Below are 21,608 nucleotides of genomic sequence, written 5' to 3'. Positions count from 1 at the left end.
AAAGCACCATCGTTGCTGTCTTCTCTAGTGCGATTAGGTTTGTTGCCCGCCATCCGGGTCTGAGTAGGCCACTGGTTTGACCAGGACGGACGATCGTAGATGCTTTGTATATGTTGAGATCAACGGCATTGTGGAGAGTCCGTATATCAGTTACATAATTTAATCTCCTGATGGATGAGGTCGGACTAGGCTTGCAAAACTGACTCGGCATTGTGCGACGGCATTTAGTTTACTGCGACATTTAACTTATCAGTAGATCAGAAGCAGACGATTCCGTCAGTTTCATGTGTTCAGCGTGAATTGAGCATCTGAGTTGTTGAGGGCAACTCGAATCTTGTCCGCCGCACGCCGAAGGTGGATGCAACGCAGATACGATTGCCTGGCTACATCTGATAAAAAATATAGGGTTACGGTAATCTATGTGAACAAGTGTATCCCTAAAAGGTTTACAAAGGGGACAATTACTGGAGCTCAGCTACTCTCATTCGAAACCGATCACCAGAGTAGAAGCTTACGAATGTTGGTAGATGAAACAGAAGGTCGTTACGCGAAGTTCGTTACATTCAGAGCAGTGAAAACACTTGTGAAGGGTAATGATATAACAATTCCGGTTTCGGAGAAGGGGTAAACACAGTACCTCGTGCAAAATACCACGTACACGAGTAAGCAGTCTGATGGGAGTTTGGTATCGTGTACAGATTTTTAAATTTAAAGTGCAGCTGAGGTTGATGGGGTAACTAATCTAGCAGTTTATTTAACTGATTGACATTGATGAGTTATGCACGAGATGTGTGGGGTGCTGGCTTTGCGAACAAATGCAGTTTGTCCGCGAAAGGTTGCTCAGCGCAAGTCGCCGATTATCGCCTGAAGTTTACCGACTTCATCTGTAAAAGAGAAGAGTGGAGGGAGCGGCGACGTTGAAGTATAGTTGTTTGAATACCAGTGAACTTTGGTCACAAAAATTCATCTTAGCGATGTGTTGGTGTCATGAGAAAAAAATTAATGAGGATGAACGTCCGCTTCAAGAATATCATAGTTGTGATGCAGATGTTCCTAATTCACTCATACTTCAGGAAAAAACAGTCATAGGACTAGGTACATGATACCATTTGGTCGCATAACGGGTGATTTATATCTTGCCATCCAATGGTATATAACCAAGATAGTTGCATTTTCGACACCCAGGTTAAACCAGCTGATCTTAGCAGCGCAATAACCGCAGTAGTGCGCTCTTCTTGAGTAGATGCGGCTTGATGAAGGGTAGCAATGTGGGACATGGTGAAATACGGATTGCGGGCAATGAATGTAGTAAATAAGGTGGAACAACTCAAGGTAACTCATTAGGCACTTATATCTCCATAGTAACTTCTTAATGTTAGGTGACACTTTCCTCATGTGAGTGTCTATTGCTTCCATAAGGGAAGCTACTCACAAGCTTCCTGAAAACTCTTCGACAGCCCTTCTTGGGGCTCATCAGATAGGCGCAGTCCCCGAGTTTCCGTCAACTTTATGTTCTGCTTGTTCTACTGCTTCCCTTTTTTCGGGCATTGGTACTCGGGTGACTTAAACTGTTGATTAGCAGGCGAGCTAGTGCCTCAGTTTCATAATTACAGGGCCAGTAAACCTCTCGAGCATCCAGTCGTGTCCACAAAGCGAGAAATGTAAGTACAAAGGCAAACTCTGTTGATTGGGTCCGCAGATAACCCGGCAATCCAAACGATCGATATTACCAATCTGATAAAGAGATATCCACATAGAGGAAACATTTGACATGATGTATCCTCTTGATGGGTAGTATTACCTACGGACAAAATTCTCAGAATATCATCTCTGTATTCACCGTTAACCCTTCCTCCAAGGCAGCTTTTCCTGATTTCGAGGATACTCTGCAACAATACTTTCTTCAGTTGCATTAAAGCCTGGCACTAAATTATGTGCACTAAGCTGAGTTCTGCTGTTTAGCCTAGAACTAATTTAGCTAGCCAATGATTTTTTGCCAACCGAACGCGCAATGCTGTGCATGTCAAGTGCGGTTGAGCGGAGACTCCGGAAACTTGATGTCCATTTTTCCTGTATATGATACTGTAGTACTTCGGGTGACCGATGGACAGCACTGAGTTCCTAAGACAAACCATTATTTGTTCTTGCTAACGCGAAGAGCTCCGTCCAGACTTCCCCGGTCGGTTGCAGACGTTTTCCAACTGACAGGAATAACAACTATTCGAAGTAAGTAGAAACAAACAGCGCGTTGCAGAGTAGGGCTTTTGATACATGAGACAAAGATTTCCCTTTCCCACTCACTTTGCAGTACACTGCACTACAAATCTTAATAGGAAAAAGTATGCTGACCTGATAACTTATCGAACTAAGTATTTGCTCGGTTCTTCCAAGTAGAGTTAAAATTAGGTTCATATGAATGATACAAATGCTAGAGCTGTGGACTCAGCGGAGTCTGTCGAGAACTGAAGCTTTTTTTATGTTCTTTCGCGCAATATGCTGCATAGAGGCTGCCCCAAGGTTCCGTTACGACTATTCCAGTGAGACCTTCTCTTTCTGGATTAAGGAGTATGGGACAACTGCTCGAAATTCAAAAACAGCTCGCTGCAGGTTTCACCCCGTTTTGACCTAATATGATAGGAGTAGCTCCTGAAAGTTGGAGCAATCAATCTTGACCTGAACGGCAATGTGGTTGCCGGCTGTTTGCGGATTCTAAGCATCATCTCAGTTCATATTGAAAATTATTTCACGAAGAACTTCTGGTGCTTCATCGGAGTTTTTGTACTTACTACTCGAAAAAAATTCGGCGATTATTATTAAAGAAATGAAATGAGATAGAAGAGATTATGATGGATTACTTTCGTGTGAACTTCCTGACATAGTCGAGTGAATATAGCTTTGCAAAACGAAACGGTTTTTGACGTTGCTTTGACCAAGATGAAATCAGGTGATAAAACCTTCAAATATGATTTGTGGGAGTGTAGAACTGTGGGAAAGAGAGTTCACACCGAGCGGGTCACATTGTGTATGGGCCTTTATGACAATTACCGAAAAATTCCATTGTCCTCAGTATTGGTCACAGCGCCCCTACATTATATGCAGCACACCACTGTAAGGTATTAATGAAAAACATACCTTACTGCGCCAAGGCGAATACAAAGTGTGTAATTCACGTCGGCAATTTACGTTAGAACTTATCCTGCGCGGCGTAATACTTCTGAGGTCAGTTAACTGTCTGGCTCTTCTTCAGGGCACACTACGTATTCTGCCCGGATTCTGATGTTCAGCGTCTGTTATCATAGAACTGGATAAAGCCAGGTTGGTTGAACAGTCACGTTATTGTGTATGGATTACGCCGTGCAACCTTTGTTCTTGATCACCTGAATAAAGACACTAGCGGCCGTGGATGAAGCATGGTTAGCTGTGTAGTCCGAAAGCCCTACATCCACACTGCCTGTGAATGGTATGTATTCGGGGGAATGTGACTTTTGGCTTAATGGGAATGAACGGTTACTCACCATAAATCAATGTGGATGGGATGATGAAGTTGCTTCCTGCAGCTGTTGTTAAGTGGACTGTATAAAATATTTAATCCTTGGGTTATCAACTTTGAGCACAACCCTAAAATTCAGCCATAGTTAATCATTTATACTGGTATCAATACATATACATGGGAGAGGAAGTAGAGCAATCGGTCCGTAATTTTCGAGGTCCGACCCACCATATGCTTAAACGGGTTATTATTCCACTTTTTCACCGTTTAAGAAGACAGGAGGTTGGTTCTGGTAGCCAGGGCGCCGCTAGTTTGTGCCCTGGAAAGGAAACGGCTGTGGAGTTGCTGTTGTCTTCGCCAACGGCAGCATTTTACGGAGGGTGTTAAATTTACGTTCGACAACAACTGCGGAGAATATTGTGTGGTCGAGACCTTCTTTGTTGGGAACGTATTCATGTTCAGCTACTACAAATGTAGGTAGTTTCGTGAACTGTTTCCCAAGTTGTGTACGCGTGAAGCGATTAACGGATTGTAGTGCGGTTGTGCCGGGCCTTGTTTTTTAGGCCGGTTGACGTGCTCGTATAGGAAGTTGTGATGTGCTGTGAATTTGGCCTTGAGTGTAGCCACCCAGTTCCTCTTGTCATCTCAGGTCAGAGAGACCCAGTGGTTCCGAACACCTTTTTTTTAGCTTCCTTCCTTTTTCGTGAAGCCACCCAACCTCATCCCGTTTTGCAAGCCACTTTATAGTCTTACTTTCATTCCAGCTTTGTGTCTTCGTAAAGATAGAGGACAGTGTGTTTTGAAAAGCTCCGTGGTTATGTATCGTAATTCGGTTTGTGAGTTTCCCAGACTGTCTGGTGACATGTGTACCATGAAGGTACACTAATTGGCTCTTACCAGATACTATTAGGTGGGTGGTCCGGTTTTTGTTTGGGTAGGGATCATGGGTCCAGGTAGTTGAGACTAGGACTAAGTGGTCAGTTTGAGCTAACGGCGCTTGATGGTTGATGGTTTCGATAATTCTTTCTCTGTTGGACGGAATCAGATTGAGTGAAAAGGACTGTTGGACCGTCGACATCTGTTTGATTGTGGTGTGGTCGTAAAGTAGGACACAGTTTGTGAGGCCATGTGAGAAGTCCTTGAAGGCAGTGCCACTGAAAGAGCTGTCCGTGAGGAATGGAATGTTGGTGTCTTCGGTAATGAAGACACGAGAGTAACCGAGAAGGGCCCAAGGAAGAGCATTAATAAGGTTTCGATTGAAGTGTAGGAATTATCAGGAGAACAGTTAAAATCGTTACGAGGCGACGTTATTTAATTTCGAAACACGCTGCAAAAAGGGCTTGAACTTGATGGTCACATGGAAAGAAACTGTTGTACTGAATGACTACTTTTATATCCTGGACGTCTCTGTCACCTGATTAATAGAAAATCCGGAACGGAGGGTCTGTTTGTGTGGATGTCCTGTGAAGGCCTTTCAGTTATAGCTGTAAGATTCCAGGAAGTTTGTGGATGGTGTTCGAGTTCTGCGTGCTTGCTCTGGAGTTCTTGGGCGTTTGTTTAACATAAACTGAAGGATCTAAAAGGTATGACTTCCAATTGAAGTGGGTGTTTTGGACATGGAAACTGTGAAGGGCCAATAGAGCATAGACGGGCTGCGGGAAGTGTGTTGTCTCCTTTGGTTCAGCTCGGATGTTTTCCACTTGCTCAATTGGCCTTCTAGAGCTACGTGAGTGTTGGGTGCTTTTTATGAAATTCCATCATGGAGTCTGAGATATGTGACCATGACCTTTTGCGACGTAGCAGATATTGGCATAGAGATGAAGCAATGCTCGAGCTGAGACCAGCCCGCAATACCGGTGTCTGGCCCCTTTCCGCTCTGCTTCCCTCTAGGCTTCACTGGACTGCCACAGCAACAGCATGTCGCATCAGAAAGGCAAAAATGTCTCAGGAGTACGAAAAAATCGGCAGAAATACCGTGGTGTCTGGCAAATTCGAAAAGGAATTCAGCTGGCGTAAGCTGTGTTTTGTAGATCAATCTCAGATAATCTTTCGCGTAATTCTGAGTAGCTTTCCCAAACTATGGGTAATCAAGAGGGACAGGTTGATCCAAATGAAGAATATTCTCTTCCTTTCACGGCTTGCTTGGCAAATGTTCACATTTTCTAGTGATAAAGCTGAAAATTATCTGGCGAATATATTAGAAGTGCCTTGAGAATTAATAGTTTTGCCTCTAATATACTTTTCCTTTCATGTCATGATCATAATAGTGTTTACTGATGTAGGATTACAAGAACTAATACGGATTACCAGGACTGAGAGATAATGCGCAAAACACCTCGTGGATTCTATCTTTTACCTCATTAGCGTGATATATCGCTTCACAGCTAATCAGAGCATATTAGGCATCTGCCAATCTAAATTGGCAATAAGTAATTTCATTGTTTAGACTAATTTAGAATCAGGGCGTTGTGTCATTAACGATTGTTGAGAGATGTAACATAGATTTACGTGTATGAAGCGGTGTAATAACGTAATTAAGTGACTTGAAGTTTATCGACGTTCGTGCCTGAATCCTTCGGGTATTCGCATTTACCTCTTATCGATACGAGCGTTCCATTCCACCTTGATAAAAAGGGGATCTCTTGGATGCGCACTGCAGTGAATGAAATTTTGAGATATCCGAGAAAATCCAAATGCTCTCGTTTACGGAATTATTCTAATTCAACCCCTGTTCCAATCTGAACTTATCAACACAAATCTAAACGACCGGAGCTAGGTTCATCTTAGTGGTGCTGCATCACATTACTAACTTTGCGATGAGCCAGACGTCTACGCATCTCAGATTTCCGAACAAAATTATGATTTGTATGTTTCATTGTTAAGTGGCTAACCTGTGGTATGCGGGAAGATTACCGTGAACTCAGAAGGCGTCGAATTAGAGCAGTCATTCATTGTCAATTACCCTGAGGGGGGAAACCAAAAGTACCCGGTTTCAAAGCTCTAAAAGACACACGCTGCACATAAGTTTGCTAGGAACATGTGGACAGCTCGTGACCAGCCTATGCGCAGAACATTCATTCGTAAACGAGAGACTTAGTTGGGATTCTGCTGAGTCCTCCATTATAACCATATTGGTTTACAAATGAGTGTATTTTGCACGCCATACTTGTTCCTGTGCATTCGCATTCTGTTCCCTCTCCCACCACAGTACCATAAGGTGGAAGGGAAAAAGGTTGGACCCAGCTAACTGCGGTAAAAGTAGTCACTGGAGCATGATATACAATGTCGAATACGTCTCACATTGGTGAAATGGTGAATTTTAGGCAAGTGACTTACCATCCGGCAGGTTGAACAGACTGCTGTGTTTCCGAAGAAATTCCTGCTTTACGGTGGTGTGCAAGTCAAAAACGTTCATTGTGTTCAAGTATGATCTTGTAACCGATGAAGGGGGAAAAATAATCAAAGAAATGAGAAAATCTGACTTGAAATAGAATATACTTTTCAAGAACAACAGCATACACATTAGTCCCATGAACGGGCAGACTCGTAAAATACCCGATCCGCGTTGAAGTGATTTCAACAAAAGACACTATCACTTACATGGAAGTAAACGGAGAACCAAACAGTGAGTGACGTATAAAGAGCTTCTCCACGGAGGAAGGACTCTTGTCGATAATCACGGAAATTTGCCACGTATTTCGACCAAGTAAGAGGGTACCAAGCAAAACTGACAGTAACTAGGTGGTAGTACTTAACCGATTCACACGCAGTGAGTTGATTGACGGAAATAACCTGATAAGTTTCCTACAGTCACTTTGTCATAAGCTGTCCATTTGGTCAGCATTTCTTTCACATGTAAGTTATGGCAGGTTTTCACGAGTGGAATTCTCAGCGAAATGGGTTTGTTAGGCTTTCTATGTGGCGGTTGAGTCACCGAGTGCGTTAAATGTGACCTTATTCGTACACAGCTGTACTGCGTACGGTTTCGATCTATTGCTTTCTTTGAAGGAAATTGCATTCACTACTCAGCCTTAGCAAATTACTTGTGGGGTACGAACTCAATCAGCGATGTTCTCTAATGCCACTCATCTGAGTAATAAGTGGCGCGAATGACTGAAGTTCAATCGCATTTAGGATGAAACTCCCATTTGTTGTGTTCCTCAGACAAAAGCCTCCTTTGGATTAATTTGGACCGACATCCGAGGAATTATCCGTCATGAACGACATGATATTTCGAAAAATTCAGAATGAAAGCATGTTATAAGAACTGAGTGGAAGCCGTGGAAGACCGTGATCGTCCTAGGCACAGGATGTAGGCAAACTCATTCGCTTCCAGAAACCTGATAGAAACAACTGAACGACTCAAAATTCATATCCCATACCTCATCACAGATTGATTACGATTTTAACCAACTTCGCGCCGCACAGAAAAACATCCCTTTTAGTTGTTTTATTCTGCGAGTAGTCGGGGGTTCTGCGAAGAGTGGATATTGGCTTGTGTTGTATCATCTTTCGTACCAAAATGGATTTCGAAGTGGACAGCAATGGTGACGCGGGAAACTAGGTCGAGACAACCTGGCAACCCCCATTTAGGATATCAAACGTTGTCGACCCAGTTGGAAAGAAGAGAACTGCCTACTAAAACTTCATCTGGTTGCTCAATACTTTGTAAACAATGGGTTGTGCGCCTGCGCACCAGCTTTCGATATTGAATGTTGAAGTGGTCGATAGAATCGGTTATCACTAATAGATTTGAGGGGAAACGTCATTCAAATAACCACAAAACTGGGAGGAGCAGCGGTGGAGTCTGACAAGGTGTGGAACTTAATAATGGGGTAGAAGACGTAGAAGACTGGGTGATCGTAACTTATAATAACAACAACATCAACCAGAAAAACAAAAACAAACAAAACAGACAAAAGACAAATCCGATTGTGCAGATGTCCTACTTTAACCTATCCAGATCTCATTGAGATGAACGGACACGCGTAAGAGATACTGGATGCAGCAGTCTTACTGGCAACCATTCATAGAATTCGTCATTCCCACTCCTACAGCAGGCGCGATCCCCTTCTAAGACTTGTCACTTGCTCCGAGATCTTAGAAGATGCAGTCACATGGACAAAATCTTGTACTTAATATGATATGATTAGGTGGTCGATGCCTCTTTTGAGAAAAAAAGTGACTTTCTATCTCCTATCTAATATGTGTCGTGTATAATTCTGGTATTTTCAAAGTCCTTTTCACTTTTTCATTAAATAACAAGAAACTGGTAGTTAAGCTTATTTTGTAAGCTGTGTCGGTTTCAGAATAACATTTTGCTGATTGCTTTACGAAAGGAGTCACTTCCTTACAAGGAAGCCGGCACTACTCAGCCTACTTCAAGAGACAAACTAGGTTCTCCATTAAGTTCATAGACCTTTTTGTGAATTACACTATATTCATATGAATAGGAAATTTCGCAACGGAAAATAAGGCGTCTGGGACACAATCTCATCTTTGGAAGCTCTCACGGTTGCGTACTATTTCTCCACGACATGCAGTAAAGATACTAGATTGAGTGCACGAATTCCAGATAGAATACAACATTCGGCGCAGGTTAAAGCGTCCCACCACTCCAACGTGACAAAGCTGTCTTATTGCGAAAAAATAGATACAACCATAATTTGCACGGAGACTTTTTGATGATGTCTCGCGAAAAACTATAATGAAATAATTGGGGCTATTTTCAATTTTTTTCAATTTTAGGTGGAAAATCATTCTGAAAAGTTAACTCGAGATTTTCCAGGCTCCTCCATCATACCAAATCACTCAGCTGACAGGGACACAACAGATTCAGATGGGCCTTGCTGTTTAGTGTGAGTTACTGTATCACCAAAAACTAACGGAGTATTTGTACCATAAAATTACCATAACATATTTTAACATATTTTTTCTGGAATTTAACATTGTACCATTTCTGATGGTAATAAAGACATTTGTAACTTACTGCACTGCAAAAAACCACCATCAACTCAACACTTGACAACTTTCCATTGGGGCAGTGTGAATGAGGGTAACAGATTCTTGACCCATTGGGTTTTGTCTGTTCATCAGGAGGCGGCTTAGTTGCTTGCAAAGCTTGACAGTTAGCTTTCTGAAGCTTTGCCACCACACGAAGAGGCATTATCAAGAAGCGGTTTTCTCCTTGAATCTTATTTGAATTTACCAGAAGACAGAATATCTCAAACTTCGAAGAATAAATTCTGAACTTGGATAGCACCCATAACTTAGTAGGTATGTGCATGAGAATAAAAGTCTAAAACCTACGTTGATATTTCTTTCCTCGTTGTTGTTGATGACCCAACATTTGTGATGAAGCTTGGACCATTCGAGATGGACAACTCCCCGATCCCAATTTACTATCAATTAGTTGGTACTGGATGTGACCATCTGGTGTGGGGCTTCCAAGCCATAGCAAGTTAATATCCGATTCTCAGCAGTTTTTTATCAGGCAGAGATTTATTCAATGCTGCTACCTAGTTAGTTACCCTGATCAATGCAGATGGACGTCTTGAGACTTATACCTTTTAAAGAATGTGCAATGTTTCTCTGATAACACAAAAGTCTGCCAGAGAGCCGCCATCTAAATGTGCAACATGAAAAACCGCAATGCCTATAATTTCTTGGAACAACATCACGGTATGTGAAGACTCGACGAATTTGGATAAGTAGTTATTGGGCGCCTTAGCTAGTACCGTCATCTTGGTCCATCAGCTGACGGTGTCTTTCCCTATTCGGCTTGCTGCCTGTCCATAATGGGATGCCACGGTAGTGCTCATTTTGACCAGTCGATTTGAGAATAACTCTCTAGGAAGACGATCGCTATCGTTGTTTCTCGCTTCCAGAATTTCACTGGAAGATTCAGGAGTTTTCATCAAATACAGTCCTCACGCTGACAAGTTCATTATTCTTCGTGGTGCAACTTACTTCCCGTAACTATCTCCTTCTTTGGTGGAAATTTGCATGCATATCTGATTCAAGTTCCGTCCCATTTCTAGTCCGCAGCATATAATCACAGAGTATCGAGTGTCGCACATCGAGATAAGTGATTTTCGGTGCGTTGAATTTGCTATGTGAGTGACTTGGGAGCCAGCAGAATGATTTGTAGGACACAAGTACTCTTGAAAATAGATAACTCTCAAGTGGCCGAGAACAGACATCGAGTTAAACCCAAAAGAAGAGTTGTCGAGAATAAGGAACTTCACTATCACCCACCCACCAAATCCCAGTTTGAAAAACGCTAAATCGTCCAAACTAACTAAGATGGACGATGTCATCAGACCCTAGGCAATTTCTTGCTACAACTCGACAAAAATCAGCAGATACACCGATCATCTAAATAAGAATCTGGTCGTTCGACATGAAATCCATCGGATGGTTCAACAAATATGGCTTCGAAAAGAATAACTCAGGGCTATTGACTTATCTCTCTCTCTCTCTCTCCATATTTGATGTCTAACAGCAGATTTGTTTGTTTTTCACTGGTTCAGTTTTGAGCCACCGTCGATTAGACTATTTCGGTGGAATTAGCACCGGAAAGCTCTATGCTTCGTTCGTTTCAAATTAATGGCATTCAGGTAGGAAGATTTCCTGGTTGAATTTGATGTTTTGTTGTTCCTTATATTTGTCTCGAAAATGCACGTTGAACTTTCCGATTGGCCGTTCTGTGTAAGACTGGTAGGATTTCATAGAAAACCCGTTTATGTCAACCTATCCTACCATCAACTAAGTGTAGAATTTCAGTTAAACAAACTGCTGAAATACAAGTGTATTGCTATATCTGGTACTGACTGATAGAAGTGAATCATTTGAAATCAAACAAGCCTACTGAAAAGTTTACCACTAACTTTGTGCACATATTAAAGATTTTGAGTGTGAACTGTGTAGAGTCTTAAAATATTTTCAGAAGGCTGACTTTTGCAGGCCACTGAAATGAAGCTTTGATATTTTATGAGTAAAGAGATCTTAAAGTAACACCAAAATCCTGCTTTAAAGGGATTTGAGAAGATGATGTTAGGCAGTTTTGTTCAGTCCGAAGTAGGTCGAGAATTTACGGCAGTGACGGGGAGAAACATGCACTGAGATTTCACTCAGTGTGTACATTGCAGACCACAGGTTTAATCACTTTATCGGCAGCTGACTTCCTGTGTTTTTTAGTCTTGTTTGAACTCCTATCTCGCTTTCGTCCCCAAAACGAGAAATACAAGCTATTTCAGTAAATAAAGGAATTAAAAGGGAAGAAATATACTTTCTGATGCTCAAGCTCCACCGTAACTTTGATAAAGCTCACAGATGGCATCCAGACCAGAGCTTGAAAACTGAGCGACAGTTCAGTCGAATATTTTCAAACTTATCTAGGATTTTGCTAATTTCATTTCTATTGGATGTGAATTTGGCATCTCTAAAGATTTCAGATTTAAGTGTAGTGCAATTACTAGCGCTTAACCTGACCGGGTTTGAGCACTTACAAATCTGGTTTGAAACTGAGTTTAGTCTCTGTTTGCGTAACTCATTTGCTCTGAGTTGCAGAAAGTCAGCCAGCCAAACGAGCTACGCTAAGTGGGTCCAGGAGTGTATGGCATGAGGATAACTGTACTCAATGATTAAAAAATCTCAAGCTTACTCCCAGCATGTTAGGGGAAATTTTGAAGCCCTTTTGAGAGATATCTGTGAATGAATTACGTGAATCTTCGAAAATTTCCAATGCTAACTCCAAGACTGTGGTAAGGTGTCCTTAAATAACTGTATTTGCTTAGTTGAGGGATGCATTTGTTTTGCTCTTTTCATGCACGTTTTTTATTTCATGCATTTTTTGTAAACCGTTTCGTCGTTTTATCCATGCCATTCCAGCAGCCAGTTGTCAAATGTAATTCAATGTTTGCAGGTACCGTTTTGTACGATATGGTACATGTTATCCATGAAAAGTGCCCCTTACCAGTAATGCCAGTAAGCATTCTTGAAGTCAAAACTTTACACGGATTTTTGGAAGCTGCCAGAAGAATAAACTACCCAGTTTTAATGCTAGTTGTCCAATACATCCCTTATTGAAAACATTATCTCAAATGAATGCTGATCTTCTTACTTATCTGACGAGAATAGTCTTGATAGCGAACCACTTTATTTCATCTTGCTTCTTCGGGGACATTCCCAAAATTTACCCTATTTATTTTTAATTGGTACTGCTAGCAAGCATGAGTTGAAAAACATTTAGTTAGTTTCTACCTAGGCTTTTCTAATGTGGATAAACTGCCGGCTGCTGTCGTCGGTTGAGTGGACTTACTTGAGTTGATCGTAGACGATTTCTTCCAGACGTTGCTCGGGTCTGTTTGTGAAAAGATAAAAGCAAAACAAATACTCACCAGGCCTGAACGTGAACAAGCTGTTTTTCCTCCAGTCTGCTACAGTTGAATAAAACACCACACAATGTGTCACGTGTTCATTATTCAATGTGTGATATGGTTATCTAACTAATAAGGGTGCTACCGTTTTATTCCAAAGAGTGACTTCCGTGCAGAACAGAACAGATAGTCATACCAGATAGTAAAAAGATGGCATCAAAAACGGAACATGGTTACGCCGTAAGAAATTCGCTGACCTGCCAGGCTTGATTAGCCTGCAGTGTCCCGCAATCCGGTAAAGCGACCAAAATACTTTTGAGTACAAAGCAGAATTCAATAGCGAAGTTATCTCTTTGCAATTTCAGGTTCGCTGTAGTTGAGAAAAGACCCTTCCCACACTACACTACAAGCTTCTGTGCTGGATACAAGATGTACGAGAAGCCCAACTTACTGACAATGACGGTGTATGTCAATGGTTATAGGGGAGATTCGCAGACCATTTTTGAACCTGGCTTCGGTAATGGGGTCAATGAAGATAGTTAAGTTTTACTTTTGCTATTTCTGATGTGTGCACTCCATATTAACACAGTCTTTCTAGTAATACCACTATGTTGTGATCCCCAACATTCAAATAGGCTTTCAGTTACTTTAAACAAGCGTTATCTGAAATGAGTAAAAACTTCAGAATAACAATGCTTCAGAATGGACAATCATTCTTGTTTGCTCCAAGCTCATTGCAACAGCACCCTATTAAATCCGGGACACGAGAGAACACAACGTTTAGTGGAGCAAAACACCAGAACGATAGGTCACTGACAATCTGTCGAGCATAATAAATATTACACAACCACCGGCCTTCAGGTATAAAACAAGGATTGATTGCCAATAAGGTTTTAGTGGGGCTAATAATGAGCCTCGAATAAACTGTTTTTAAGCACTTTGGAGATAAATGTCTTAAAATCCTTTATTTGATGACCATAAATTTTCATTAGAGCCTGGAGATTGGGAAACCGTCAAATGTGGCAGTCTTGTTTATCTCAAACAACTACGTCAAAACGGAATCGGTTTGAGCGGTTTTGTTCCAAGTGTCTCACTAAAAACTTAGCAGCGTGCAGGTGAGTATACAAAACATGGTTCAGACCAGTGCCATTTGGCTTAAAAATTTCCATCTGTCATTTCGACGGTCTCTGTGCTTTACTAATATAATGATAAAATCTTGAACTAAAAAAGAATTCGTTTGCAAATAATTAAATGCTGCTTGATCACTCATGGCAGGTGGACTTAGTTAAGCTACAGGCAATATAGTGCTGGTTTGCACTCATATTTCGTATTCTTCCGTATCATATAGGCAGTACTGCCAGGTGTCGTTTCTTCCCAAACTTGAATCGGCCTCTTTAATCCAATAACATCACTTAAAGCATGACGTAATCACTAAAGATTTGTCTGACTGAAGCCAACTAGTTTGGACAATGAAACCGCATTCGAAGTGAATGCTGAATGACACTTTATGTAAAATTCTTCGGCTGGGACTTCATTTGCGAGGATTTGACCGCATATAATACCAAGAAAGACCGTCAAACCGTTCGGATTTCCTTTCTCTCTTGTCAGGACAGACATTAATTACAGGGATATCTCTTCGATTATTTATTACACTTTTCATAGAATCAGGAAGTCTGCATATAATTTTGAAGAAACGGGGCTGCCTGTCACTGCAATTTACATTTTACCAAACCGTATAATAGTTAGCAACTACACTAGAGGTAACATGATTTAACGTCCTGCATTGAAGCCTTGTGCAAAGGTACATTAGAGATAGTGTCTACTACGAGTATCTAACCCTAACTCGATAGATTGTGCCGAAACTGGCAATGCGATCAGCATGTAAATTGTTCGCCTAAAAGATTTTACTGGAACAGAAAAGTTGGCGAAATACCGTTGGTTTACGGGCAAACTAATTGCATCTGTTAATAAGTACCATTCTACACAAGTGTTTACTAGGCCATGAGGACTTTATTAGGTACATGGTTTCCTCTTATCTCTGAAAATAAACTTTTTTCAATTCAGCATATCCAAACAGCAGCTTAATTAGTTGGCGTCATTTTTTTTAAAAATTCGTCAGATTTACACTCCTTGGTGTTTACTCATTCTGCCCACTAATTACCAACTGATTCCAGAAATCAGTGTCTCCAACTTAACGCACCGCTGCGTCGTCAGTTTTGGAGTTGAAAGTCGATACATGCAGTGATATCAATTCGTTTTTTGTTTTTTAGCCTGAGTTCCAGGGCGAGTATGGTGTATCTTAAGAATTCACTAGGACAGGCTGTGGAAATTGCTTTTTTGTTGCTTTTTGCATGACGTACAGCCTCCAGAGGTCACCGAATATGATTAAGTGCAATAAATAACTTGAAGCTATTCTGTCGGATTAATAGAAGTTTCCTGAAATGTGAATCAACGTTACACAAACTTGAGAAAAATAAACCCTTTTACACATCACGGTCAAACTTTACGATTATTGAACCACTGTACGACTTGCTTGAAATCCAGATTTTGGTACCCTAGTGTCTACTATTCACAATAAGCAAATGGAATACTGTANTAGGCGGATAACCATTATTTTTGCACGCTGTTTCGTTTGTCGATGTTTGTGTGCAGGGTTGCTTTCCGCTAGACAGCAGCAAAATGATTAGTAATTCTGTCTGAATTTCATGGTGCACCTTAGAGCAAATTTGTTACTGTAAATAGATGATTAACGCAATGCATAGCTGCACGGTGCAACTCGTGGACCCAGGGGCACCGTTCGCTTAATGCCAGGTACCAGGATACTTGAACCAATTATTTGCTTTGGCGACCGACTACTTTAGTTCTGGGAACGGGCTGTAAAGGTTCTGTATTTTATAATAAACAGATTCTAGTCTCACAACAGGTGCTTCCTCTGGGTCAACCAGAATGCTTAACAGACTAAAAGTTACAAAGCATGCTAGCTCGCGTTTTTGCAATTTTCATGAAAAATTCCTGTATAAACTTTGAAATGTCTAGTTTGATACGCTACAACAGTTTCATTGAGTTATAGGTTTTCAAGTTGACAACATAGTGCAAGCTAATGAGGGCAGTCTTTAAAGGTATCAACTTGGCCGAATATAGGGCTTTGTATGCTTGTGATTTTGGATTGTTTAAGTGTATTTTACTCGATAATATGTGTTCTGCGGGACAGTACTTGCAGCCGATTTATACCCATTGTTTTCAACAGGGTAACATGCAGCTTGATTTGTAGATGACTGGTTGGTCGTGAAGTAGTGAAGGCCGAAGGCTTAAAACTTCATTTCCTGTATTGTAAAACCCTCTTTAATGGTATTTTTCACTCGCAACGTACGGTGTTCAACAGGCGTGAATAGAAAATTTGAATTAACACAGTCTGCTTGTATCCAGCAGCATATACGCAAATAAACACTGAAGGATAACATCCATTTTTTCAGAAAGATTGCGTGCGGCATGTATTAGTCCATATACGCAAAACGTTGCATTGATTATGGACTATATTTGTGCGGGTTACGTGGAAGAAACTGGCATACGCGCCAGACTAACGAAACGTTGTGACATTCCTCGGTAAATTGGCTATGCTTATAGAAACAGTAATTGAAGAATCAACGAATATGCTAGCGTTTTAAACCAAACTAAGCTTTATACTACGACAAATGCATATAACCTTTACTGACACCACAAAAACTTCTATTGCTTGTGCTTTAAAATCAGCATGCAATTTCAGTATACGCCGCTGCTTAGCGAGAGCCCGGTGTACAGCCCGCGTGAGTCGTGCAACAAAATCACCCTCCAGTGAACAATCTACTAGACGCGCTGGTTTCCGGATAATTTGAGTCTTGTGGACCCAAGAGACCAAGATCAGAATTCACTTGTTTTGGCTCAGAATACAGTCAAATACATTGTTTTTAACAGAACAGGTTATTCTCTAAGCTATCATTTGGAGCAAATCAATGGGGCTGTTATGAATGATTTTTCTCAAGATCTGGAAACCTTTGACTTTTGAGTGTTGGTATTCGGCAAACCAAATTAAACATTAGAATAAGCTTAGTGTCGAGAAGATTCTGAAACTAAAATAAAAATGGTAAAGTAAAAGTGAAATGAAAATAAAATGAAATAGAGAAAATACTACTCAAGTAATTAAAAAGGTAGAATAAAATCAAGTCAGATATTTAGCCTTTTGGAAAGAAACGATCACATGTAAGGCTGCCCTAAGTATTTTGCCTCAGTGTGTTGATAAATCATATTTCACTGGATTATCACTAATCCAGACCAATGTCGGGAAAATTAATCTAGAAAAGACGCGCTAGATGCTCGGGGTACACTGAGACATGGCTGATAGCGATTTCTCTAGGAAATATTACTTTGGAAATCATGGGTACAAATGTAGCTGTCTTTCCACTCTTTACTCGAAGTATTGCAGACTTCTGTTGATGGTTTGCACCATTATCATTTTGCTCACCGTAAGAGCAGTTCAAACCGATTAGGGAAAATCATTGGCCTGGTTTTTGAAGCAGCCAACCGATGCACTAATTTATTAAAATTGGAACAATGTAAAACAGTATGACCCATGTTTTGGCGCATAATTACGATCTCCTGTTTAGATACTCATCATGTGACTTTACAGTTACTGGGCCCATATGATCTGACTTGATTTCACAAAGCGCTAGCATACATCTGTTCTGTGGGTGATAACTGCGTTGCTCACTAGCTTTAGGCTTGGCAATTAATTCGCTATTTTTTCCTAACATGGTTCAAATCAAATGGATTTATTCAAACCTGATTTTACTATGTGCTGGTACGTTTAAAGCACCACTGTTAATGTATACTTTAACTTTCACCATCTGGTAAACTCATATAGAGTGTCTTTTATCTGAGGTCCGTTTGGGAGGTGATACTGTTTGGCTGACCATTGTTTGTTTAGCTTGCTACAATACAGGTTTCACATTTGGTTTAGCCACTTACGAGTGTTCATCAAGGTTCCAGTTGCCCGTATTTTCCCAAAAGGTAACTCAGTATGTTGAAGAAAATGAGAGTGAAAGCAGGTATACATCATACGGGCTAAGGCAAACTACTAGTGGGTTGTGTTTAAACTTCGTACTCTAGCAGATGGAGTGTCTTTGACGGGGAGATTAGGTGATGTTAAGGACAGCTTATGTAAGTCTTTAAAAATGATCAGGAATAACTTCTGTGCAGTGATGGCTGCATCCAAAAAACGTTTTGGATTTCTACCAGGAGCGCTGTGTCTGCTAGGGTGAACAATCTTTGCATCTGGCTAGAAAATATGCTGTGGTTATACCCATTGTAATGTGGTACGGGAAGTCCTATGACCACCGTTGCAAAAACCCCAATCTAGGTTTTACGTGCCTGCCAAAGTAGACTTTTTTGTTTGCTTTGCATAAATTTACACATCGGTGATACTGAAAAGCCAATTGTTGGAATTTATCCACATAGGAACGAACAAGGTGGTAACTGCAGCGAACAAAAACAGAACTCACTGGCTTTGCTCCATTAATTTTGCCCGTGCTTCCTGTACGGACTGGAAAAAGCAGGCATTCCAGAAACGGAGGGATTGCCAAATCGGTTGTGTTTTAATGTGTACAAACAAGAATGCACGTTCAGTTCCAGCCCCCGAATCTAGAGAGGAAAGCGACAAAAATGCAACAGGGATGTGGGATTTGTATACTGAGTGGAGAAATAATTCTAGGAAGGCAATCAGCCTTCACGTTCAGAAATGGGCACTCTCATCATGTTGACACTGATTCGTGTTAAGGTCTTGAGGTAATAAATGTGGTACCCGACGTGTTATAAAGTATGGTACGCTATGGCGCTACACTGCTGTAGTTGTCAGAAACATCGGTTTTACCTTATTTTTGTCGACTGCGACGCACATTTACTTGATTCATAGTAACAGTGTTTGTTACTGCAACTGGCATTTTTCTGCTAATGAGCGATTACGAATTATGGTCTTTCTCTAGGCAAAAATTTCGGCGAAAATACTCGAAACCTTCTGTACAGCCTTCGTCTTGTGTATCGCCGACATTTCCAAATGCGTAAAAAAGCTAATTACTGCTATTTAAGATTTATATGGCAAAACGAATACGATGTGGTTCATCGGATTTTGGTTGGAAGAATAATTATGCGACGTATAATTTTTTTTCACTTGACAAAGAGCCACGGAAAATGAGAAATCCTTTGAGCATGCCCTACTTTTAAGTTATTTTTGTTCATGTCCATTTGTTTTATTAGTTGGGCGATTTCTATGAAACCTCGAAATCAAGATGTAGTTTTCCCTGAAGGAGGAACAGTTCATTGCATATTTGTTTTCGATCCAGATTCTTCAGGTGAGTTTTGCTGAATGCATCTAGTTTTTGCACGCTCAACGGTTTTCCCGTTTCAAATGTGGTGAGTAACTATACATTAAAAATACGAACAAGGGAACCTTGGCACGAACGAGGATTTTTTGGAGGTTATGCATGCCACCTGACTACTTTCAAGAGGTTACTCTTCCAAACAAATTCTATCGCATGTGTTAAACAGGCAAATCACTCTGACGATAGAATAATAGGAGAACTTCTTCCGCAGCCTCAGGACTGCAAGGACCAAACGAAGAACAGATGAGTGCTTCTCGCAACTGGAAGAATTACCCTGAACATAAAACAGCAACGATGTAGTAAGAAGCTTCTTTGCAGGTCCAAAATCTTCGGCATCTTGGCATTCACTGAGAAGGTAGCCAATTTTGTCCAGCAACGACGGCAAGTTTCCCACTTCCAGGACATTGTCTGAACTTCGAGCCTGAAGTAACAGTAACAGCAAAATAATAACTATTTAGCTTTCTTGACCGTTTAGACTCTGTGAGCCTAGCAACTCAAAAAACGTGAAACACGATATACTGGTAAATTGTATAGTCATGTACAGGATTAGTTCAAGGCCAGGATTACGCTCGGGCAGAATATTTGGTTGTTTCTACAGGATGCATAGGCTGCGATAGGGTAAAGGAAGGCCAAGAACATTTAGATGAGTTTTTGAGTCGGCGTTTTGACCACCAAATTGACTAAGCAAAGAATTTCGTGACCGGAGTAAGAAAAACAAAAGGGACGGGAAATGATCAAAAGCTGTCAACAAACATCGTCCCTGAGGCCTTCAAATTTACAAAACTGTGTGCACGAGTTCACACCAAATCCAAACATTTGTTTACTAAACAAGACAATTACCTCAGAAAACATACCATCTATTTAGGTACGGCCGTTCCAAAAATGGGGAATCTTATTTTTGTGTACTTAAACTTGTATTTGAAAAGTTTGCTGTAGCAGTACATAAATTACAGCAAATTCGTTCACTGACTCAGATATTTTCCAATCCAGTTAATGATTTGTTATTGATGTCAGTTATAAAATAGTCAAACATGCTTAACTTAATCGCGGTTTAATAAAATTCTGGTGAATGTACTTTACTATCCAAGGAAGTATCACTCAAAAGGAGGTGTCTTCCTTCCTACAACTGAATGTGTGGGTTGTCAGTTGTGAAGTTGTCTAAAACGCATTTATGATGTATGCAGCTTGCTTTTGCTGCACTCTTTTCTTCTTAACTGAAGATGGATTCATCAAAGTGCTTATGGGGACGCTAGGCGCGAAGCGAAAATTCAGATCCTTCCATTGTTTTTCGTGCTTTTTCACTTTTCTGTTGGTTGTAGCCACTCTCATCAGTATATCGCACCGACGACACGTTTTATTTGTTTTAGTAAGGTGCAGCTCACTTGTCCAAATGATACTGCCTCAAAAAAGGCATTTTTGATCAGGCCATATAATCAGCATATTCAGGAGAAAACAATTTGACACTAGTAACTGGCCATATATGACGCGGTATTAACTGGTGTAATGTCATTCATTGTTGACTGGGAAGCAGAAGCATACTGGTTTGTTAATTCCAGATCTTAGTACCATAAATGGCTTTCTGTCATCAGTCGTTTGACCTTTCCAGCATTTACATCACTTGAACCTGAAAAGTTCATGATCACTACACTTAAGCTCAACCTGACAGGTCCAGGTCAGAACGAATGAGACAAAACTGAACTCGGTGTTCACCTTCTTTACTGTCCATAAACATGTTTATTCTTGACTGTGTTTCAGTCGTCTGTTGTGAGAAACGGGCTCGTGTCCACAGGCCGAGTGCAAATTAAATCACATGAGTTGTTACCCCTGAACAAGCAAACACGCTCTAGACTGACATACGACGCTTGAAAACACCTATCTTGGTTTTGCCAGATGACATGGATTAACCAGAATGGTCACAGTATGAAAAGAGGTAGACAAGGGTGATATGCGAATATATCCCGCAAACAAAGCGACTATCAACGAATATCCGTTCTGGTGCGTTGCACTTGTTTGTCTGCTTACAAGTTGGTAAATATAGGCCGATCACTCTATTTCTTATTGTCATATGGACAGTTACTGCGTTTCTGGAGAGTACTTTCCTAGCCAGCGGTGTTCGAATGATTTCCAAACAATACCCATTGTTTCCGAGTGGTGATAGCCAGTAGGAATAAATTTCCGAAAAAAAACTAAGCAGGGTCAGATCTGTTCAGCACAGACTGATATAGGTGATTCAACAAGTCATATGGCGACCGGCGTCACTGACTTAAGTCTTATGTACATATGAATATATATATATATATATATATATATATATATGCATTGTCATTT

The 21,608-nt window shown here is 40.8% G+C and overlaps 1 protein-coding gene across 1 annotated transcript in view; it reads right to left on the bottom strand.

Moving 5' to 3' along the window:
• Positions 1-543: 543 nt before the first annotated feature.
• The window catches only part of T265_09148 (hypothetical protein), a gene marked incomplete at both ends in the record, with an annotated part of 42,058 nt that continues 20,993 nt past the window's right edge, over positions 544-21,608 (bottom strand). The window contains 5 exons of the mRNA XM_009175150.1: positions 544-884; positions 6,827-6,921; positions 12,813-12,854; positions 18,405-18,543; positions 19,554-19,701. Of these exons, the coding sequence (XP_009173414.1) occupies positions 841-884; positions 6,827-6,921; positions 12,813-12,854; positions 18,405-18,543; positions 19,554-19,701 (468 nt within the window). The remainder of the gene's footprint in view (positions 885-6,826; positions 6,922-12,812; positions 12,855-18,404; positions 18,544-19,553; positions 19,702-21,608) is intronic.

The sequence above is a fragment of the Opisthorchis viverrini genome (genome assembly GCF_000715545.1).
Source record: "Opisthorchis viverrini unplaced genomic scaffold opera_v5_258, whole genome shotgun sequence".
NCBI lineage: Eukaryota > Metazoa > Platyhelminthes > Trematoda > Opisthorchiida > Opisthorchiidae > Opisthorchis > Opisthorchis viverrini.
This window is presented reverse-complemented; position numbering and strand designations above follow the sequence as displayed.